This window comes from Podarcis liolepis, assembly GCF_965112155.1.
Source record: "Podarcis liolepis genome assembly, chromosome: 8".
In the NCBI taxonomy this organism is placed as follows: Eukaryota; Metazoa; Chordata; class Lepidosauria; order Squamata; family Lacertidae; genus Podarcis; species Podarcis liolepis.
In genome coordinates this window covers 41646906-41669098 of record NC_139560.1, presented here as the reverse complement: position 1 = coordinate 41669098, position 22193 = coordinate 41646906, and the positions used below count along the sequence as shown (strand labels likewise).

At 40.8% G+C, this 22193-nt stretch overlaps 1 protein-coding gene across 6 annotated transcripts in view; it reads left to right on the top strand.

Annotated features, from left to right (window-relative positions):
- ASXL3 (ASXL transcriptional regulator 3) overlaps window positions 1-20258 on the top strand; it is a 100861-nt gene extending 80603 nt beyond the window's left edge. For 5 of the 6 annotated variants that reach the window (XM_083517630.1, XM_083517631.1, XM_083517632.1 and 2 more), the window contains 4 exons: window positions 4681-4777; window positions 5785-5890; window positions 7356-9264; window positions 10064-20258. In XM_083517630.1, coding sequence (XP_083373756.1) covers window positions 4681-4777; window positions 5785-5890; window positions 7356-9264; window positions 10064-13711 — 5760 coding nt within the window. In that variant the 3' untranslated portion in view covers window positions 13712-20258. Of the gene's footprint in view, window positions 1-3534; window positions 3641-4680; window positions 4778-5784; window positions 5891-7355; window positions 9265-10063 lie in introns of those variants that run through there. The other variant, XM_083517634.1, reaches the window with a different exon arrangement.
- The last annotated feature ends 1935 nt before the right edge of the window (window positions 20259-22193 follow it).

Genomic DNA, 22193 nt, shown 5'->3' with positions numbered 1-22193 from the left:
TTCCAGGGAGTCTTCTCTTCTCATGAGGTGGCCAAAGTATGGGAGCCTCAGCTTCACGATCTGTCCTTCCAGTGAGCACTCAGGGCTGATTTCCTTAAGAATAGATAGGTTTGTTCTTCTTGCAGTCCATGGGACGCTCAAGAGTCTCCTCCAGCACCATAATTCAAAAGCATCAATTCTTCGGCGATCAGCCTTCTTTATGGTCCAGCTCTCACTTCCATACATCACTCCTGGGAAAACCATAGCTTTTACTATACGGACCTTTGTTGGCAAGGTGATGTCTCTACTTTTTAAGATGCTGTCTAGGTGTGTCATTGCTTTTCTCCCAAGAAGGAGTCTTTAAATTTCGTGGCTGCTGTCACCATCTGCAGTGATCATGGAGCCCAAGAAAGTAAAATCTCTCACTGCATCCAATTCTTCCCCTTCTATTTGCCAGAAGGTGATGGGACCAGTGTCCATGATCTTTGTTTTTTTGATGTTGAGCTTCAGACCATATTTTGCGCTCTCCTCTTTCACCCTCAATAAAAGGTTCTTTAATCAAGGTTGTGTCATCTGCATATCTGAGGTTGTTGATTTTATTCCGGCAATCTTAATTCCGGCTAGGGATTCAATCCAGCCCAGCCTTTTGCATGATGAATTCTGCATATAAGTTAAATAAGCAGGGAGACAATATACAGCCTTGTCGTATTCCTTTCCCAATTTTGATAAGATGGTTACCAGGGTACAATTAGGTTCTACTGTTCAATTTCTTTCTGAAGCCAGTTTTAAATCTACAGCTCTTGATCCAAAAACTAGATGATCAGCACTAGCTTCTGGCTTTGCAGCTCACTTGGTTAGAGTGTGGTGCTGACAATACCAAGGTTGCAGGTTTCATCCCTGTAAGGGACAGCTGCATATTCCTGCATTGCAGGGGGTTAACTGGACAATCCTCAAGGTCCCTACCAACTCTATGATTCTATGAGATAACTCTTCTATGAGCACCCAAATCTCAATATTTGATTGGTTGATTGGTAGTACATGCTTATACCTTGTACACTTGAGTTTGATCTACGGTAATTAGTCGTGTTTTAGGCCTCATTTAAATCAATGAGCTAGATAATCTTGTTGATTTCAGAGAGACTAATGCATTTCCTCTGGTTCCAACTTATTGTACTTGTATAGTCTAGCGTTCTACTTTCCTCTTCCCTTCTATATCATAGTTTGTTATCCTTCTTTTTTTCACATTTCCAACCCTATTAAGTACTAGGGTTCCTATTGGCACACCAATGTACCGTAACCAATATAGGTGTCTCACAAAGCAAGATGAACATTAGATGTGGTGTGTTTAATGTACATGACATACGCTTCTACGTTTGCAATCTGACTTGATATATATCCTCAGGTTAATACAGTGAAGAAAAACAGCTTTTGATTTTAATTTGACTTGGAAGATCATTTCTCATTTCCCATTCGGTATGTAAAACTAGCTTAAAGGTTCATCAGTACAACGTTATGAATGTCATCAAACCTCCTTCTTAATGACCCTGCACAGTCCTCCTTCAGGATTCAAGACAATTTATGAACCAGTCCAATGCATGATTTTGAAATGTGCCTGGGCATCAAGCAATTACAGAGCAGCTTGGACATTGATGCCCCCCAAAGCTTACACTCATACCCCATTGAAAAACTTCATCTTTGTGGAAGTTGCTCAATTGAACTATTAGCATATTATAATAACCTTTTCTAGATCACATGCTATATGGGACTGTTTTTTTATCTGGACACTTATGAACACTTTTCTTTTAATTTGGTAATTTAATTTCTTGCCAGTTTGAATCCTCGGGATGAAACGATAGGCAGGCAGAAAAGGGATGTAACATAAGCCAAATAGTTTGTTTCGCAAAAATGTGGTAGAGCTATTCCATATCTTTTCTTTTTTCTTTCTGATGAGGATACACTGAATTAAATTTTGTAACGGCCACACTTTTGTATGACATGGAGAGCTCACATCTCACACATCTGATAAATTGGCTCCCAAGAGGTTTGTCCAAATTCTGAAGCCAAGGGACGATAATTGCTCAGCATTGTTTTACAAGCTATACCCTTATATATTAATAGTACACATGCTTTTAATTTGTATGTACTATTGTATGTATTGGAAACTGAAAATCTGTCAACCAATGTTTTGTCTATATTTCTGACATTAAATGTATTTAGTGACAATCCTCCCCTTTCAAATATCTTCAGGAAATTATCTAAATTTCTCTTTATGGCATACTCCTTTAAAAATGTAAAAATGAAACAGAAGTTTAATGCTTTCTATTAAAAATGAAGAATCCATATTAAATAATATATTGCTAACTTACTGAGGTAAGCTTTTAGTGTGCTGAAACTCAAGCTTTACCATTGTGAAACAGTATAATAAAACCATATATTATTTATTACAGCCTGTGTTAATACTAGAATCACTGCCTGTATTAACAAAATCTTTTATTTGAGAAATATACCATCTAAATATTAATTATGTAGGATGCTTGAATAGTAGCTTTTATATAAGAGCAACAGCAATACTGGTCAGGGTGAAGAGGGAGAACAATAATGGATTTAGATGGTTTAGTTTTTCTTAATATATCAGCCATGTAGAAGAGCCCAAACACCTGTAAAATAATGAGACATCCTTTCTGAAGAGCATTAGGATTTTAGTAGAAATTATATAGAAGGTTGCCAAATTCTGTAACATGCTGGTGTTGCAGTGGTCTCTGGCAACAAGAGTTAATTTAGGCATCAGTAGGAAATTAACTGACCAGGTGCTGTTCTATTTACTAATGTTTGACATTTTCATGGCTTGTGAAAATAGCCACTGGGCTATGACAAATGTCCCCCCCCCCCCGTTAAATAGAATAGAAACAATAGCTAAAATGTTTCTGGTGTGAATTCTTTGTAAAATAATTGCTTAAGTTTGGGAATTAACACCTCCATTGTGCTTAATCAGACAAAACCAGAATTCCAAGCCCAACAGAATAATAATAATAATAAAATGCATTTCAAAAACATTTGTTGTTCTGGCTCATTAAAGCATTGCCTTTGTTGGACAGCATTTCTTGAAGGCCATAAAAATTAATAGTGTATTTTAAAAGTGCTTTATTAGCATGTTTCTCCAAATACTGATTTAGCTTTAGTGGTTAATTGTGCCATCTCTATGGCCGTGGACTGTTGAAGTAAAACACCTACTTTAACACTAAGAATTTAAGTTTTTCTCTTTTTCACACTATTTCATTCCAAGTAGAAATGCATCCCCTAGGGCAGGCTTTCCCCAACCTAGGTCTCCAGATGTTTTTGGACTACAGTTCCTATCATCCCTGGCCACTGGTCCTGCTAGCTAGGGATGATGGGAGTTGTAGTCCAACAACAGCTGGAGACCTAAGTTGGGGAAACCCCCCCCCTCTAAGGTATCTCTTTGATCTTACAGGTTTTTGATTCTTTGTAGGAATTTTGTAGAACAGATTTCAATTGGGTGTAATTTGGCTTACCCTTCTGTAATTCTTCTCTTAGAACAAATCTTGAGAGACTAAGCATGGCCGGAAATGGAAAGTGAGAAACTTGATTTGGTATGCCTTTTAAAATGGGCATCTCCACATTGCAGATGTCCCTACTAAAGGAGGTCAGCATTCCATAATTCCCTCATTTGCTAGAGTCCTTCTTGTTCTTTTCATTCCTGTTCAGACCAACTGAACAGTTGTTATCATGGTGGGATGGCTCTCAGTGCCCCCTCAGTATAAGAAGAGAGACTGGTGAATAACAAGGCATGGCAGCTAGGGGACAGATCTGCCACTTTCTTGATGACATTGTGGTTACTACTCTTACTACATAAGAATGTATCCTGGGAATATGTGATTAATAAATACATCAAGCGTTTCCTTTCTTCTCATTAGTTCCAAGAGTAACTATTCTAAGTCCCATCAGTTGTTGCCTCCTTTCCATGATTCACTTTCTGAAAGTCGCATTACACTTAAGATCTCTCCTTGATTTCTCTGTGCATCTCAGGATCTTCATTGGAAAGTTCATCAAGCAGGGGCACAGAGAGCAGTAGTACATTCCTAGTACTATGTTGCTTTTCTGGCTTAGACTTTATACCCTAAGCAATTTTGTGAATTAATTTTTATTTTAAGGTTTCTTATATAAGATTTCTAAAGTGTTGGTCTCACGATTGGCTGCTGTTTGTTAAAAAAAAACTTCACAGAAAATGCTACAATTAACTAACAATTGCTGTTAGACATTTTTATATATATACAAACAAACAAACAGTTCACACCATATTAACTTCTGACATTGCTAAAATGACTTTTCGCCGCAGTTTTTGTTTCAGCCTACCTACTGTCATGAAAATATGTGCTGGATCAGAAACTGTTAGATTGCACGGAATACAATGAGTCTTCCTTCTGAATAAACATGCATCAGATTATGCTGTTAGAATCAGTAGTACCTGATCATCCTTAATGTAGGCACACAGATGCTGGGTTAGGCCACTTGCATTTAATATGATGACTATAATGAAAATGCTATTTAAATATTAGATGATCCCTCTTGTTATTCCCACTTTCTATCCTTCCCTGTTTCACGTAATTGGAGCTCTAATCTTATGTACTCTTAGTTGAAGCAATATCTGACAGTGTCTTCTGCTACCACCGGCTTATTTTCTAGATGGGAAGTGATGGAGTTTTGCGCCTCAGTAGTTCCGCTCTAAATAATGAATTCTTTGCATATGCAGCACAAGGGTGGAAACAACGATTGGCAGAAGGTAATTTTCTATTTGTTATTAGATTTAACAAAATAGTGATTTTCCCTCCCCGAAGAGATGCCTCGTGTCATGGCCAAGAATACACACACTCAAAATACATTTGTAAGATAAAATGTAAAGTGACAGAACTTAAAAATTATACACTCTGGTTCATCTTCAAATTGATTTAAGCACATCTGTTTATTGCACCTGAGTAGGGGAGGTCACTTGGGCAGCCTTTTCAAAAATACAAACAAGCATTTTCATCAGTGTCAACTTTGGAAACCTAAATGCATGTGACTAAATCAGCCAATATATTTCAGGAATGCCAAAGGTAGTGCTGCAAATAAAATATTATTGTTGGTTTCTCTCAGATTAGTTTTGCAGTGAAATTTGAACAAATGAAGGTTTAATTCATTTCTGCTCCAGAGGCTAGGACCTGAACCAATGGATTCAAGTTACAAGAAAGGAGATTCAGACTAAGCGTCAGGAAGAGGTTTCTGATAGTAAGAGCTGTTCGACAGTGGAACAGACTCCCACGAAAGGTGGTAGACACCCCTTCCTTGGAGGTTTTAAAGCAGAGGGTTGGATGGCCATCTGTTATGAGATTCCTGCATTGCAGGGAGTTGGACTAGATGACCCTCAGGGTCCCTTCCAACTCTTATGATTCCATGAGAGCTGAAGTGCCCCCCCCCTTACTGCAGCCATCCATGCCACCTGAAAAGCTGCTCCCAAAGGTTGGGGGACCTTCTGGAGCAGCGTCCAATACAGTACAAGGAACTGCAGCTGTGAAACTGGTGCATGTGTGAAACTGCTTGGACATGTGCACTGGAATCTCTGGAACTTGTCCCGTCTATGAAATCTTACAACACAAATGTCCAAGCAATGTTTGCACGTCGTCTGTTCAATGGCGCTTCTGCAGAGACCCCCACTCAAATCCCAACTGCACCCTTGTAAAAATCCTTAGGAACTTGTATTCAGATATTTGGGGACCCATATTTCAAAACCCCACTCTTTGTATCTTTTAGGAGAATTTACTCCTGAAATGCAGCTGCGCATCAGACAAGAGATTGAAAAGGAGAAGAAAACAGAGCATTGGAAAGAGAAGTTCTTTGAAAGATTTTATGGGGAAAAGTAAGTATCATAGTAAAAAAACCATTAAACAAAGAATTGGCCTGAGATTTACATTAATATATTAATATATACATTAACATGTATTTCTTTCACATAGATCGGTTATTTGGTTTAAAAAATAAACTGCCTAGTTAATTGTGGCAATGGTTTTAGCCTCACATTATTATTATTATTATTATTAGTTTTTTGCCCATCTCCTGCCATTTCTTTCCCTCAAAACCCACATATCTAGAAAAGTCTTGCATGGACCATTGCAACTTTTTCTGCCTATGCTTCTCACTATGCCAGCGATCCCCTCCGAACTTCTGTCCCCCACTAATCATTTATCAAACCATCTGCTTTATCTGAACTGTAAATTTACGAGCAGGGACAATGTCATTTCTATATTTCAAGGCAGGTTGTTGGAGATAAATGTGAAGAGAGAAGTGTAATTGTAGATAATTTATGGTACTGGCAGCAGCTCTGGTATTGCAAATAGTGGATAAAATTATTACAGTATGTCAGCAGTTTCCTGAAATGCAGGTCTGCTCCAATTATATTTAAAGTTGGGATGAGCATGCAGTTTAAAGCATAGAGGGGGTAGGAGGCTGACCTGCTGGTGTTCCCCATGAGTTTTTCTCCGCACAGTCTCTTTGCCCTCATTGCTATTCTGCCAGCTTTGCTCACTTCTGGTATCAGCATCTCCCACTCATGTACCCCTTTTGTACTTTAATTCACATATTGTGCCCTGGCGTTTAATACTCATGCCACAAGTTTGACACAAGTTTAAACATTGCCATGCATAATTTTTTCAAAAGTTGTCATGAACTCAACAGTGTTCTGGTTTAGTTTTAAATTATTTCCTAATCCATAAGACGGGGGTCCCCAATGTAGTGTCTGTGGGTCACTCTTGTGTTCTGTTGTCTCCCCTTTGTCAAGTCTCTCCAGGGCAGAAGCTCTGAGCAGTGAAGCCACCTTCTTTCATCTTTTCTTATCGAAACTGCCCAATGAGATGCTGCTCCAACCAATCAGAGTGAAAACAAAAAGTGGTCCATAGCCAACCAGGAGGTAGTGATAGTTGTGATGGCGTTCAGCAGCAGCAAGCAAGCCCCAGCATTTCCATAGCTGGATATCCAGCCATGCCCCACTTTCTTTTTGTTCTGGTTGATCAGAGATGTAACAGAGCAGCGAGCCGCACTAGTGTCCAGTAGGAAGCCTGCTCCTGCACATCTCTAACCAACTAGAATGAAGAGGAGGCAGCCTGTTAATCGGATATCCACCAACGGAAATGCTGGTGATTGCTTGCTAATGCCCCGCCTTCTCCTCCTGGTTGCTGCAGTTCTGTAGTTTTATGAGTCAAATGTACTTGTTGTAGATGAGGATCTCAGGTTGTCATCTAGAGATTGTGCTTTTGTAGCATGGATTGAAATTAATGCTTTCTCTGAAATGTGATGATTGCATAATTAACTATGTGATTTCTGACTAGGCTTGGAATGTCAATAGAGGAATCTGTGAAGCTCACATCTGTACAAAGCAGTAACGAAGAGCCTTCCCTCTGTGGGTCTTCAGAATTGCCTGGTCCTTCAAGAGAGTCAGCATTTGATGATCATGAGGAGAAAAGCAACCAGCTGCCACTATTGCCAGAGAGAGATTTTTGCCATTCCCTTTGCAACATGGAACATGTTCCCTCCAAGGATCTAATAGCAGAAGCAGAAGGCATTTTGATACCTGAAGAATCTGTTATTCAAGAGGAGATTGCTGAGGAGGTTGAGACAAGTATCTGCGAGTGCCAAGAGGAGAGCCATAAAGCGGAACATGTGAATTCCGAGGAACTAGTCAGCCCAGTTGGTACGAATGAAGAAACAGAAACTTTGCCACTTTCAGGGAACTCTGATGTAGTAAGTACATTGTGTCAAGTTGAAATTAAGGTGGAGGAGAGATTGGAACACCCCCAGGAAGAAATGTCAGTCATGACCGATCAGCTGGAAAACAGTTTATCACCTTCCCAGTCCGCTTCATCTGCAAACTCTCTCAGTAATATGGAAGAAAAGGATCTGGAATGTGCAAAAGACCTAAGTCCTCATGGAAAATATTCCCCTGTCCTCAATGGTTCCTTATTCACTGGTGGAAGTGTTGCTGTACATATGGAGCTGCAAAGTGACCCTGATGAACAGTCTTCTGAAAATGCTTGTATTTCTGAAAATTCATTTTCCTCTGAAAGTCCAGAGGAACCATGTGCCAGTATTGCATCTCCTGGAGGTGACACACAGTCAACTTCAGAGGAACCTTGCACACCAGTATCTCTGGAAACAGCATGCTCATCTGACATTTCTTGCACTGAAAACACTGAAGCTGATAGTCAACAAAAACCTATTGATGATCATCTAAATACATCTTTAATATCTGAAGTATCTCCCATGCCTGCCTCACCTGTAACCTCAGAAGCATCTCTGATGTCAAATTTGCCTCTGACTTCAGAGCCATCACCAGTTTCCAATTTACCTTTACCATCAGAAACCTCACCAATGTCTGATGTGCCCTTAACATCTGAAACCTCCTCAGTGTCTTCTGTCCTTCTAGCTTCTGAAACATCTCATTCGAATAGTCTGTTGTTACCTTTGGAAACATCTCCACTTTCAGATTCGCCAATGAGTGAAAGATTTAGTCAGCAGAGAAAATCACCATGTTCATCTGAAGAATCCCTGTCACCACTGAAAGAAGAAGTGTCTACCATTGCTAATAATTCTCAAGAAGACGACCTTGCTTCACAACAGAAACCGATCCAAGGTGTACCTGAAGCCATGAAAGCTGTCACACCTGAGGCTTCAGCAGTGGAAGAGTCCCAGTCTAGAAACATTACTAACCAACCATGTAGATCACATACCGAAATAGAAAAATCTTTCATTTCTTCTGTGGCAGAACACACTTCTCCAGAAGTGATAAAAATTAGAAATCATGGTGCTCTACAAAGAACTGAAAAGAAAAGTACTGTCTCTCAGCTAGAAGTTTCTGTTCTAACAGAAACAGCAGGATGCAAAAATACTGAATCTCTTCCATCTAAATCACATGATAAAATATATACCTCATCCTCATCAGAAAAGTTGTTCTCGGAAGTGGGTAGAAGTAAGTCTCACAAACTTCAAGGGACTGCACAGAGTCGGTTTGAAAGTTCTTATTCAACAAAGTCATCAGAGCCTACAAAGTCGCCTGAAGTAAGAGGAGAAAATAGGGACCTGGAAATTCCAAAGAGGAAGACTGCTGAACACCATGGTTTTGGGATCTGCAAAGAGAAGCGAGCGAGAATTGAAGATGACCAGGTACATCGTAATACATCAGCAAGTTCATCTGAGAGGGAAGCACCACCCAGAGAAGAGCCCAGAGTCCCACCTCTTAAGGTAAACTGATAGGGGAACATTTAATGAAACAAAATGGACAGATAAAGGTTTCTGCGGAGTATACTGGGATTTTAGGTAGGATTGCCATACATCCCTGGACATCCTCGGAATACCGTGGTTGAAAGCAGTGTGCAGGTGGAAATTAGCAAGATGTCCTGGAAAATCCAGACATATGGCAAAAGCTCAACTTGCCTGCCCCCCAAAAAATCTCAAAAACTTTTGTGTCTGGATTCTCACTTTTTGAAATATGGCAACCCAATTTTTAGGTAATTCAATAGAACAATTCCAGCTAGTGAATTCTTTCTTCTATAAGTTTATATTTAAAGCTGAAGATAAAAAAAAAAAGTAACCAGCACACAGAGGAACAGTGATTCCAGCAACATTTTAATGGTCTGGTACACTGTATGTAGATTGAGGTCCCTGCACCCACTCTAGACTAGACTGGACTAACAAATCTGTGTCAGTTTTGTGCTCAGTTTCATAGGTGTGTTTGGTCCCAATTTTGGTGGCTTTTTTTAAAGCACTAAAAGTTTACATTTCCCCATAAATATGTGTTCTTGTATGCATTTCCCCTGCAAAACACACATCTTTGTACCCATTTATTGGACCAAAACTTCATCAAAAAAATTGGAGAAGCAGATAGTTCCCAGTCATCTGGGATTTATACATCCAGGTCTGGCAAATTGGTCTGCTTCACTTTAAAATAAAGACAAAATTAATTTGTCCACCATTCCTACAGTATTTAATAAATGTATGTATGTATGTATGACAGTTCTTTTTTTTTATTGTTTCCTTTTAGATCCAGCTTTCCAAAATAGGCCCCCCTTTTATCATCAAGAGCCAGCCTGCTTCCAAACCAGAACCAAGGGCTTCTACAAGTACATCAGCCAGCAGTGGGAGGAACACAGGGGCTCGAACCCTTGCAGACATCAAAGCAAGAGCCCAACAAGCTAGAGCTCAGAGGGAGGCAGCTGCTGCAGCAGCAGTTGCAGCAGCAGCAAGCATTGTCTCTGGAGGTTTAGGGAGCCCCTGTGAAGGGGGGAAGACCAGGACATTGGCCCACATCAAGGAACAGACCAAGGCCAAACTGTTTGCAAAGCACCAAGCGAGAGCCCACTTGCTTCAGAACAACAAAGAAGCCAAGTCTCAGCATGCCTCTAAGGAAGGTCCATCGGCCCTGGAGATCTCTGCTTCTTCTGAAACAAAGATTGAAGGTTCTACTGGTGTAATTATAGTTAATCCCAACTGCAGGTCTCCTAGCAACAAGTCTGTTCACCTTCGTGAAGCTACTGCTGTACTGCAGCAGTCGCTTAACGCCCCTACTTTACCAGAAACTAGTACTGACATCTCTGTTCACAATTCTGATGAAAATATATCTGTTTCTCATTTGTGTGAGAAAATGCTTTCATCTACCTCTACAGAAAGTAACAGTGTGTCAGTGCTATATAATAAAAATTCAGTTCCCATGTCTGTGTGTAGCACTACTATGTCGGGAGCAATTAAGGAACTTCCCTTTGCAGGCTCTCTGGATAAGTCCTCTGTTTCCATGTCTGTTGAAAGCACGGATGCAAAACCTTGCAATGTCAACATGCTGAAATCCATCCAGGGAGCTGACACTCCATGCATTGCCATCATGCCAAAATGTGTTGAGAACCCCACTGCACCAACCACAGTAGACAGCACCATCTTATCCAATTCCATAGATGAGAAACGGTTGCCAAGCAACAATGCAAACAGTGCCATTTCCAGCCAGTACACCAGTGTGCCAGCTTCCTCCATTGCAAGTAATTTGTCAAATCACCTGGTTGGCAGCTCTGTTCTGATTCCTCCTGTGGGATCTACAAATAGATACTCTGATAAGATAGCCATAACTGGATGCAGTGACCCTACTTCTTTGTCAAACAGTAGTTCTGTTAGGGCAGCTTTACATTGCAGCGAGACACTTCCAGTAGTGGATTCTGTTGGCAGGACTTCCATTTCAGTGTTTGCCAGTAATATGATGACAGTAAGTTCTTACGAGAACTCCACCAAAATGAGTGCTGATGCTATGGAGAGAAAGTCTGGAGTGAGAAGCCGATTAGATCTATCTGGTAAATCTTCAGTGGGTTATGCACAGGCACCCATGAATAGATCTATACCTTGCAAAGTCATTGTTGACCACACAACAACAACAATGAACTCAAACTTGTCACTGGGTATTTCTGTTGAAAACTCAGAAAACAGCACAGATATGCAGAGCAGGCCTCTTAGGACAGAAACTGCCTCACAAAATATAGCATGTCCTCAAGTGTCTGTAATAAGCAGGCCAGAGCTGCTTACTAATGAAAATCTGGAGCACAGCACTGGCTTTAATGCTGTTACAGGAAAGCAAGAGGGCAAACGTTTGCAAGCACCATGTACCAGTCTTCGAGAAGTGCCTCTCATGCCTCAAGATAAACGACTTGAAGCCGTTCCTCCCAGCCAAGGTTTTTCAGAACAGTTACGTGGTCCATTGGCTTTCAAAAGTGAATCAGACAATATCTGTGCCAACCCATATAACCCTACTAGGAGAATCTGTTGGAATGATGATGAGGCAATGAGCACTGACCAGTCTCTGGTCAGTCATCTTAATCCAAATAAGCATAAAGAATATACCGAGCAAAACTGTTTAAAAAATGTCAAAACGGAGCCTTTGGGTTTTGCACATCTAAATGAGATGCATTCGAGGAATATTGTGACAAGCATCACCATGCCTGTTAAGTCGGAAGTGAATGAATCTGACAAATGTTTTCGGATGGACACGGAAGATTTTGCAAGGCCCGAAATGCCTCTCCAGGGTGCAGAAATAGCCACAAGTGCACAGCCAACACAAAACTCCAAGACATCTGTTACAGATTCCATGGAAAACTCTTTGTCCTTGACAACAGAAACACTAAAAAGAGTTACAAGTGCTGGAAGCTCTAGCTGCCGTTTGTCTTCAGTGGAAGCCAACAATCCGCTGGTGACACAGTTATTGCAAGGCAACCTGCCACTGGAGAAAGTGTTGCCACAGCCCAGGTTAGGAGCCAAGCTAGAAATTAACAGGCTTCCCTTGCCTTTGCAAGCTACCTCAGTATGCAAATCGGTGACATCTGAGAGGAATGCAATTGAAAACACTTCCAGTTCTCCAAATACAGATGGCAGAGGATTTACAGCAGCCACCATAGCCCCACTGCAAATCAGGAAGCGTGAGAACCACCCCAAAAAGAGGATGGCTAGAACAGCGGGGGAGGTTAAGTGTGAGCCTGGGAAGCCATCAATGGATGCAGTGGGTCCCTGTATCATCAATTCCAGCATGAGCCAACTTGGGCACGGCCAGCTGTTTAAACAAGAGTGGTCCGGCAAGCATGCCATTCAAAGCAGAATTGCACATAGCCCAGAGATCAAGCAGCAGAAGAGGCCTCTGCCCTCGTGCAGTTTCCAGCAGAACTTATTTAACATTGACAAAAATGGCAGCTTCCATGCAGAAGCAGGTACCTCACACAGGCAGCATTTCTACCAAATGCCAATGGCTGCAAGAGGCCCTGTTCCTACCACAGCTTTGATGCAGGCGACACTGAAGGCCCCATCTGGCTGCAGCGCCTTTGCATTCAGCAGGCACCTAGAGCAGAAGGTTTTGGGAGAGGTCAACATGTCTGCAGCACCTCACCAACTGAGGCTGGCGAGTGTTTTTTCCCCTAACGTTCAAATTAAGGAAGGTGATGACATTTCTAGTGCCTCACAGACTCTGCAGAGTAAAACATTAGCGCATCCTCCTCCCCCTCTGCCCCCACCTCCTCCCCCTCCGCCACCCCCACCGCCCCCTCCTCTTCCCAGTGCAGAAACTCCATCTGATCACAAACAACCGGCAGTTACCATGGAAACCACTAAAAGACTTAGTTGGCCTCAGCCGGCAAGCATCTGTAGCAATATAAAATCTGAACCCGTTTCTTTTGAGGAAGGTTTAAGCAGCAGCTGTGAGCTGGGCTTGAAACAAGCATCTTATGATCAGAGCGAAGTAAAAGAACAGTTGAAAGCCTTTGCGTTGAAAAATGCCGACTTCCCTTCCTATTTACTTTCTGAGCCGCAGAAGCCTTTTGCCCAATTAACTGCTCAGAAAATACAGACTCAGCAGCAGCAGCAGCAGCAGCTCTGCGGAAATTACCCTACGATACACTTTGGTAGCACAAGCTTCAAAAGGGCAGCATCTGCAATTGAAAAATCTATCGGAATTTTAGGAAGTAGTTCAAATACAGCCCCGAGCCTATCTATTCAGAACACTCAGATTCCGGTTCAGAAATTTGCTGACAGCAGCAGTGCAGATGAGCTGGAACTGAAATGCTCTTGCAGGCTGAAAGCCATGATAGTGTGCAAAGGCTGTGGAGCCTTCTGCCATGATGACTGCATAGGTCCTTCAAAATTGTGTGTAGCCTGTTTAGTGGTTCGGTAGGATCCAAAGTAGAGATGCAGTATCCCTGGTTAGCAGTGGGGAAGGCAAAGGCAAGAAGAGGAGGAACTGGAATATTTTAGGCCATTTTGTATCTGGATACAAAATGTTTCTGGGGAAGCTTTGTTGAGAAATGAGTTATACCTGCTTGCATGGCTCATCCTAGTGAGAATGACCCCTTGGAGTAACGTGCACAAAAAAGTTAAAACATACCACACTTTCGTTAAAGTACTTTGATAAAGTAAAGCAAAAAAAAATATGCATTTTCATTTCTATTTATGTGCACAAAGTGCTGAACATTATTTTTTCCCATGTATAAATGTAACATATTCTTCCAGTAAAAGAATTACGAGATCCATAATTCTCCAAATTTCTGTGCATGGAACAGTGCAAGAATACAGGAGAACACTAATCGACGAAGAAGAGACAATGAGCAGGAGGAATAATATTCTGCTATCACTAGCAGGCCATTATAGCTACTGCAACTTGGCAGTTTTTGTAACAATTACATTCCTGAAGCCACAGTTGCCAACCATGGTTGACTTAATACGCAGCAAAAAGGGGGGGGGGATGAGACACTTTGGCAATTTTGGTCCCTTTAGGCTGCTGTACTGAAGGAAATTTTTAATTAAGCCAAGTGTTGAGCGTTACCTGTAACAAATTGGAGTTTGCATGATTTTAGAAGTTTGGAAGTGGAGGGTGGGGTGGGCAGGGCAGAGAAAGAATAACTACAATGATTATAATATATTAATCCATTTATCTTCCCCAAACCTCATCTATCAATTTATCCTGAAGGGAGATACTCAACTTATATGCATATATGGACCATATTATGTAAGCATCAAGCATGTTCTGAGCAATATCATTTCAATAGCCTAAAACTAAATCTTCTTCGATTCTCTGTGTAGATCCAAAAAAAGCAAAAATAATAATGTGTGATTTACAGACCTTTTAAATATGTTTACATCTTGATATATTTTTAAATATTTTACTAAATTTACTTGTAATCGCTTTTTTGTGTGTTAGAGAGTTCACACCACAAATATTTTGTAGGATGGCTAGAGGAATGAAGAGATTTTAAAGGGATACTGCATCTTTTAGCTCTCAGTATTGTATTTAGTAGTGGTTTATGTTGATAGTTATATTTGAGACATATTGGCCACCAAACTAGGGAAGAAGAGCTGAGGCAAATTGCTTACTTCTCTTTATGAATAAGGAAAATATTTTAAAGGGATACAAATGTGGAGTTTGGCAAGAGGAGATTACTGGTTATCTTGAAAATGGTTTTTATTTCTTACCATGGAGAAATATGTCATTCATACCCACACAGTATAAACTTACTGACCTAATGCCTGGCTGTCCATGCAAGAAAATTGACAATTCCTTTCTACTCCTCATGACAGATTTATAATGGCAAGGTGCTACACTAAATTCTGCCCAGAACAAATATTTTAAAATTTGAAATAAACTGTGCTACATTTATGTTTTATTCCAAAGTATTAATTTAGTAAGGGAAATAAAACTAATATAAAATTAAGACATACTTTTCTGTTTTGCATGAGTTTAACTTTTGTTACTAAAGAATAAATTAAACTTTTCAGGCATATCTGCATGTTAGTGAGGTTCAGTTGTTTAGAAATTGTATTTATTTTCTTATCGGACCACATTGAACATGAATATCTGCCATTCCCCTATTTTTATTAAATAAACTGGAATAGGCAGGGCTTAACATTCCTTAAACCAGAGGTTGTATGGTTTGACTAGATTCCTGTTTTGTTTTCCTAGCAAGACCAACAGATTGTCTTGACACTCTTCAATATGAAAGGAATAATCATAATTGCCTTACCGGAACTGGCAAAGTAACAGAATAGTGTAGATCAAAAGCACTCATTTGTAAGAGATAAATAATATGCAGATTTTCAGCACTTTCAGGTACCCTTGAAGAGATTTTGCCTCCAAAATGCCTATTTTAAAAGCATGTTTTTGTAATGTTCAAAATAGATGGCTAAATGGGGCCTTTGTTAAACATGCATGTGCTTGCATATTTAGTTAAAATTTAGAAGATTTTAACATTAGAATTGTGATATCCTAGTTAAATGCAGAGGATGAAATCCCAGTTCCAGTAAATTCCTAGGAGCAGTGGAGCAGTGGTCTAGTTACTGTCTATCTTTTAACAAAATAACCATGGGCATCAGCTTTTAACTAGAACGTCTTCTACCTGTCCTAAGGATTGTCAACTCTAAAGAAGGAAAATTTACTGTGAAAATATACCACAGGAAATCTGGACACCATTCAGTGAAAGTTAAGCACTTAAAGCTACAATCCTATGCATTCTAACATGAGAGTAAACCCAACTTAATTTATTGAGGATTACATCCAAGTAAACCTGCACAGGTCTCTTAGACTTACATGGAATTTTGACTACATCCTTTGTATTAGGCTGTGGCTAGCCTAATATTGAAAGGAGTTGTACGTTAGTTATAATGTTGAAATAAGGACCAGGATGGACAAGACTCCAGCAGATGTCTTCATTTAAAACCTAGATGCTCCTCAATTATTCAGAGGTCTGCTTTGGGGGCAGGAAAAGTGGCACATGTGTAAGGAGCTCTAAACCCTCCCCTAGTTCTGCTTCTTACCTTCCCATAGCCACTGCTTCCAGGCTTACTTAACCAGAAATGCCTAGCTAGGAGAAAGGTGCTTCAGTGCATGTGTGCTTGGGAGACAAGCAGACAAAGGAAGTTTTAGCATTCCTCCCTACTGTGCCCCTTTGGCAGATAAAACACCTCTGCTTTCTGCACAACTGCAGTAAATCTGGCTCTATATACACAGATTTGCTGCTGTTGAATCTAGTTTGGCACAAAAGATATGGCTAATGACAGAAAATTTACTCCTCTCTTTGGGACTGCATGGATGCATGTGTGAAGGTAGGGTGGCTGTAGTTGGTTTACTTAGCATATGAAAAAGTGTTCTTTAAAAAAAAAGGCATGAGACAAAATGGTGCTAGACATTATTACATGTTTTTCAAAACTTCTCCCTAGTGGAGATTAAGCCACTATTCCCTGATGATCCACCTAGAACTCATTTGGCTTACTATTTAGAAACACCTGATGGTGGCAGTAGTGGTTTATAATATATATGTTATCTAGAAGAAAACAAATATTCTGTTAACTTTTTGTTATTCTGGCCTTCCTTCTCATATTTGCCAAAATTTCAATAGCACTGGACTCTCCCACTATCAGGCTGTTTGTGACATGACGTTTGAAAGGTTTATGCATTGGATCTGAGATGGGATGAGACCCTCAAAAACTCACAACTCTGTGCATAAAGGCTATGTTTGGGTATGCCTGCACGAGCACCTTTTGCCACATTTGATTTCAGATCGTCCCAGTATTAACCTTCGTTCATTTCTTTTATGTATATGGATCCTTCCCCTCAGAATTATGGGCTCTTAAAAAAAAAAATTAAAAAAATACATGCAGCAATTCACACACCTCATTTTAAAACAATGAACAAAAACAAATGAGGTGGGGCTGGGAACGACAGGCTGCCCCTGAAATGTTGAGATGGCATGGGACAAGGAATGGTATGTGAGAGTTGCCCAAGGTTAAGTAAATAAAAGAGTTCAGCTCATTTAATTAGATACTTCGAGCTGAACAAGATGTTGATGCAGCTACCTAGCTCCCCTCAAGTAACTGGCAGTGTTCACACTAGCCTCCTTGAGTATGAAAGTAACATCAGAGAAGAGACTCCTGGAAGACTGAACCTCCATCTTCATAATTAGAAGAGGGTGGAAATCAAGATGGATTTTCTCTCATTTAGAGGAGGACTAGAGATCTTCCTTGAGTCCTCTCCCCAGATTTAACACTGCTCAGCAGAGTAGATTGTTTGCATGAGGTTAGTCGGCTTCAGTAACATCTCCATCAACTCTACAAGTCATTTAGCAATTCATACCAGTGCTGCACTGAATGTTAAGTTTGTTGTTTTTGTGAAAAAGTTGCTGTTTTGAGGTGAGGGGAGAAAATATGTGGAAAAACCCTTATTGTCCAGTGTTCTGCATATGTTTTAATTCCTGTTCAAAGCTATTGTTTCCCCATCTGCTGCTGCTGCTTTCATCCTTTTTTTTGTACTTGAAAGGACTTGGGTGATGCCAGCTAGTCAGAAATGTTACAGTGAATACTAGAATATCATGGTGCCATGTAGGCAATCAGATTTGGCTACTGGGTGATGCCACTGGGGGCAAAGACATTGTCCTCCCATATCCAGGCCTCTAATCGTTGCAGTTGAAAGAATCACAGAATTGTAGAGTTGGAATGAACCACACAAGTCATCTAGTCCAACCCCCTAAAATGCAGGATTTTTTTTTTGCCTAAGGTGGGGCTCAAGTCTATGAGCCTGAGATTAGGAGTCCCATGCTCTACCGACTGAGTTATCCAATACTTTTACTCCTATCTAGCTCAAGTTATGCAAAGGGTGCATTTTGTGGGAGGAAATGATCACAAAATTTCCCATCCCATTCCAGTGTGGCACTAGTTTACAGGACAACACATATGAGCAACATGTTCACATCTTTAAATATCTGTGTAAGTGCACCTGCATACCCAATCCAGTTTGGGTTCTGAAGCACATGTCTATGGCCATTCAGGTACACATTTATGTCACTCATACTTTACAGTGGGTGAAAAGGCACTTGCCACATAAAATGTTGAGCTTCTGACTTTCACTTGAAGAAGCCAGGAAGAGGAGCCCTAACCAAGAATAAACTGAGATTGCTGTTTTCCATGACTGCAAAAATGAGCTTAGTGCAAAAATATCATGTGTTAACCATTATGGGGAATGAAGTTTATAAAGTTTTTTCGTAAATACCCACAAAGTTTTTTTCACCTTCATTTCAGCACTTTTTGCAGGAGAGAATCTTCCTCCTTGTGTTCCTCTATGTACTCTCATATATTTTACACATATCCCAGAAATCTGTACGTAATGGTGGGGCATTTGCTGTGTGCATTTTGTGTTCCTACAAAGAGTTTTCTAAACCGAAATACCCTTGTCCTGTTATGGACATAATGTAAAGATTTGGTGGAGTAGGCAATCCCCAATTTTGCATTCCATTTACCTGCTATGGTATAGTGCATGAAATTAATCTGGGGGGAAGGTTGAGCCATAAAGCAAAGACGTATTTCCTCTGTATTATAAATCTCCCTCTAAAAGTGGTATGTGTTGTCAGGGTGAGTTACTGAATTCTATTTCAGGACCATGGAATTTCTTGCTCAGTTTCTTCTAAACTGGTGCATATGGTGCTTTATAATGCAGTTTCTAAAGTGAAATTACCTTATGCTGCAGCCCTTATAAACACGCGCACAATTTCAGAGAAGTTGTTATAGTCTCTGGTTTTGCATAGTATGATGAAGGCCCAGGATCAACACTCAAAACAGCTAAAAAAAATGGCACCTAATGGGATCATCTTAGCTCACGTATGTCAGGCCATGTTAGACACTGAATGACTCTGTGTGGCAGCTTCAGTTCTCTACAACACTGGGGGAAAGGCCAGCAACATTTTTCCAGTGGATTATCATGGACCTGTGTAGCTAAATGTTTCTGAATCTAAGGGGGAAATCCTGTTGTCTTCAGTCATCATGCTTCGTCATTGTAAAACCAACAAAATAGTATTTTTTGTCTAATTTAAAGGAGCTGCTTCTTTTATAGCACATATTTCGCTTTGTACTATATTTGATAGTTAAAAGATAACTTAGCCTGTAGAATACTTTGTTGTATTTGTACTGTTCATGAATGTTACAAGAAAAGTGCTTTACTTTGTTGCCATAATTCTCTTGTACTGCTGTAAAATTTATTCTTTCCTGCTTTACAAAAACCTAAATCAATTGCCATTTTTGGTACCGGGTTTTGTATATGTTATTATTATTTTTTTAATTTTGTCAGTATTTGGAATGTTTACATCTCTTTGACACTAGCCATTCAATGCCTTTTTTAGGGTAGTATTTCTCCTGCCCATGATAACAGCAATGTGAAATCAACCCATATCTGTCTTGCATGAAGAACATACATTGTGTGTGTGATAGGAAATCCCTACCATGCATAGATATTTTTCATCTGCATAAAGAAAAATAAAACCTCCTTTCAGTCCTCTACCAAAGAAAAAGAAAACTATTCCTATAGGACAAGTTCTTCAAATTCTCAGAAGGGGGAGCAGTTGATTTCAATGGCATTGCTATAGTTTACTTGTTATGCTTGCTTTATTACCTGACTAAATGTGACTGAGTGGGGGGAAAGTTTAAACTTTTTCTTTTTGTTTTTAAGAGGCAGTGTTTGGTTTAGAATTCAGGGATCATGCTCTCTCATCAATGGTGCTGTTTGTCTTTCTTTTTTAAAAAGAAAACCATTTGTTGCATACAAAAGTAAGCAAATGAAAATATTTGTTTTGTCTACATGATTGCTCTTTACCCTCCCAGTCCCCTGAAAATAACAATTTGGGCTTCAATATTGAAATATTCTAAAGAAAATAAAAACAAAAATAAACATGGTTTGTTTGTTTGTTTCCCTTGCCTTTATATAGTGTGCTATATGAAAACAAGCTATTCATTGTATATGAGGAAGATAGAAACCATAAAAGGGGGAAAATATGCACATTTTCCAACTGGTAATCATCTGCATCTATGTTGTACAAACTATTTTTCTCCTGTTCTCAAAAATAGCCCCAAATTAACTTGTGCTGTAAAATGACGGCACACGAAATGGATCTACGTACCTATACACAATGAATTGAAATGTGAAGTCATCACATCCACACAGATTTAAGGTCACATAGATATATGCTGAGGAATATATTGGAGAACATCCAGTAAAATAACACCAGTGTTCTCTCTCTCTCTCTCTCTCTCTCTCTCTCTCTCTCTCTGTGTGTGTGTGTGTGAGAGAGAGAGAGAGAGAGAGAGAGCTCTTCAATGTGTGACTTTGGCTGTTCAGCCAGTCATGCTGTGTGCCAGTAGAAATCCCATTCAAAATGTCACTAGGGAGATCATCACACAATTATGATGGAGATTGCAACAGTGGCCCAAACCTGCTCTTAACACATCCCTTTCCCTCATGTTGTGCAACAGCTAGGCAACATCTCTACTGTACTTCAAAATCTGCTGCTGGTGGTGGTGGCGAAAACTCACCAGCCAGCACAGTAGTTCCTTTAATATTAGCTATTAAATTACAACTGGGGAGCGGAAGACGTTTTTGAGGAAGACATTGAAGCCTGAAGGTTTTCCATGGATCTGAGGGCAATGAAACAATCGTTGAGACGGCTAGAGCGCCGGTGGCAGATAACCAATTCTGAATCTGACCGGACACGGGTTAGAGCTCAATGTCGAGCCTACCAAGTGGCGATAGCGACGGCGAAGAAGACTTTCTTCACTGCCTCTATTGCATCTGCAGAAAACAGCAGTAGGAGACTCTTTCAGGTGGTTCGCAATTTGGCGGAACCACCTGCTCCATCAGGGCCCAGTAGGGGCAACATGATCTCCTGCAATGACTTTGCAAAGTTTTTTGCAGATAAAGTCGCTCAGATTCGAGAAGAGGTAGACTCCACCGTGGGAGCAGGGCCCGGGCGGGAGAGTGCTAGAGTCCTGTCTAGTCAAGTTGCGTGGGATCAATTCCAATCTGTTACCCCCGAGGATGTGGACAGGCTGCTTGGACGAGTGAAACCAACCACTTGTCTCCTTGATCCTTGCCCATCCTGGCTTATAAAAGCTAGCCGGGAAGGACTGGGCGATGGGCTTCGTGGGGTGGTGAATGCTTGCCTCCGTGAGGGGGCCTTCCCAGACTCGCTGAAAGAGGCGGTTATTAAACCGCTTCTTAAAAAACCATCTTTAGATGCGGCCACGATAGCCAACTATCGCCCAGTCTCAAATCTTCCATTCTTGGGCAAGGTGATTGAGCGAGTGGTTGCTGAACAACTCCAGGCACGCCTGGAAGAAGTGGACCATTTGGATCCCTTCCAGTCTGGATTCAGGCCTCATCATGGGACTGAAACTGCCTTGGTCGCACTGGTTGATGATCTCCGGCGGACTAGGGACAAAGGTGAGAGCTGTTTCCTAGTTCTGCTGGATCTCTCAGCGGCGTTTGATACCATCGACCATAACATCCTGCTGGACTGTCTTGAGGGGCTGGGAGCTGGGGGCACTGTTATACAGTGGTTCCGCTCCTTCCTCCTGGGCCGTGTTCAGAAAGTGGTGGGGGGGGATGAGTGTTCAGACCCCTGGGCCCTCACTTGTGGGGTGCCTCAGGGTTCTGTCCTCTCCCCCATGCTTTTCAACATCTACATGAAGCCGCTGGGAGAGATCATCAGGGGATTTGGGCTGGGCGTTCATCAGTATGCAGATGACACCCAGCTCTACCTCTCTTTCAAATCAGAACCAGTGAAGGCAGTGAAGGTCCTGTGTGAGTGCCTGGAGGCGGTTGGAGGTTGGATGGCAGCTAACAGATT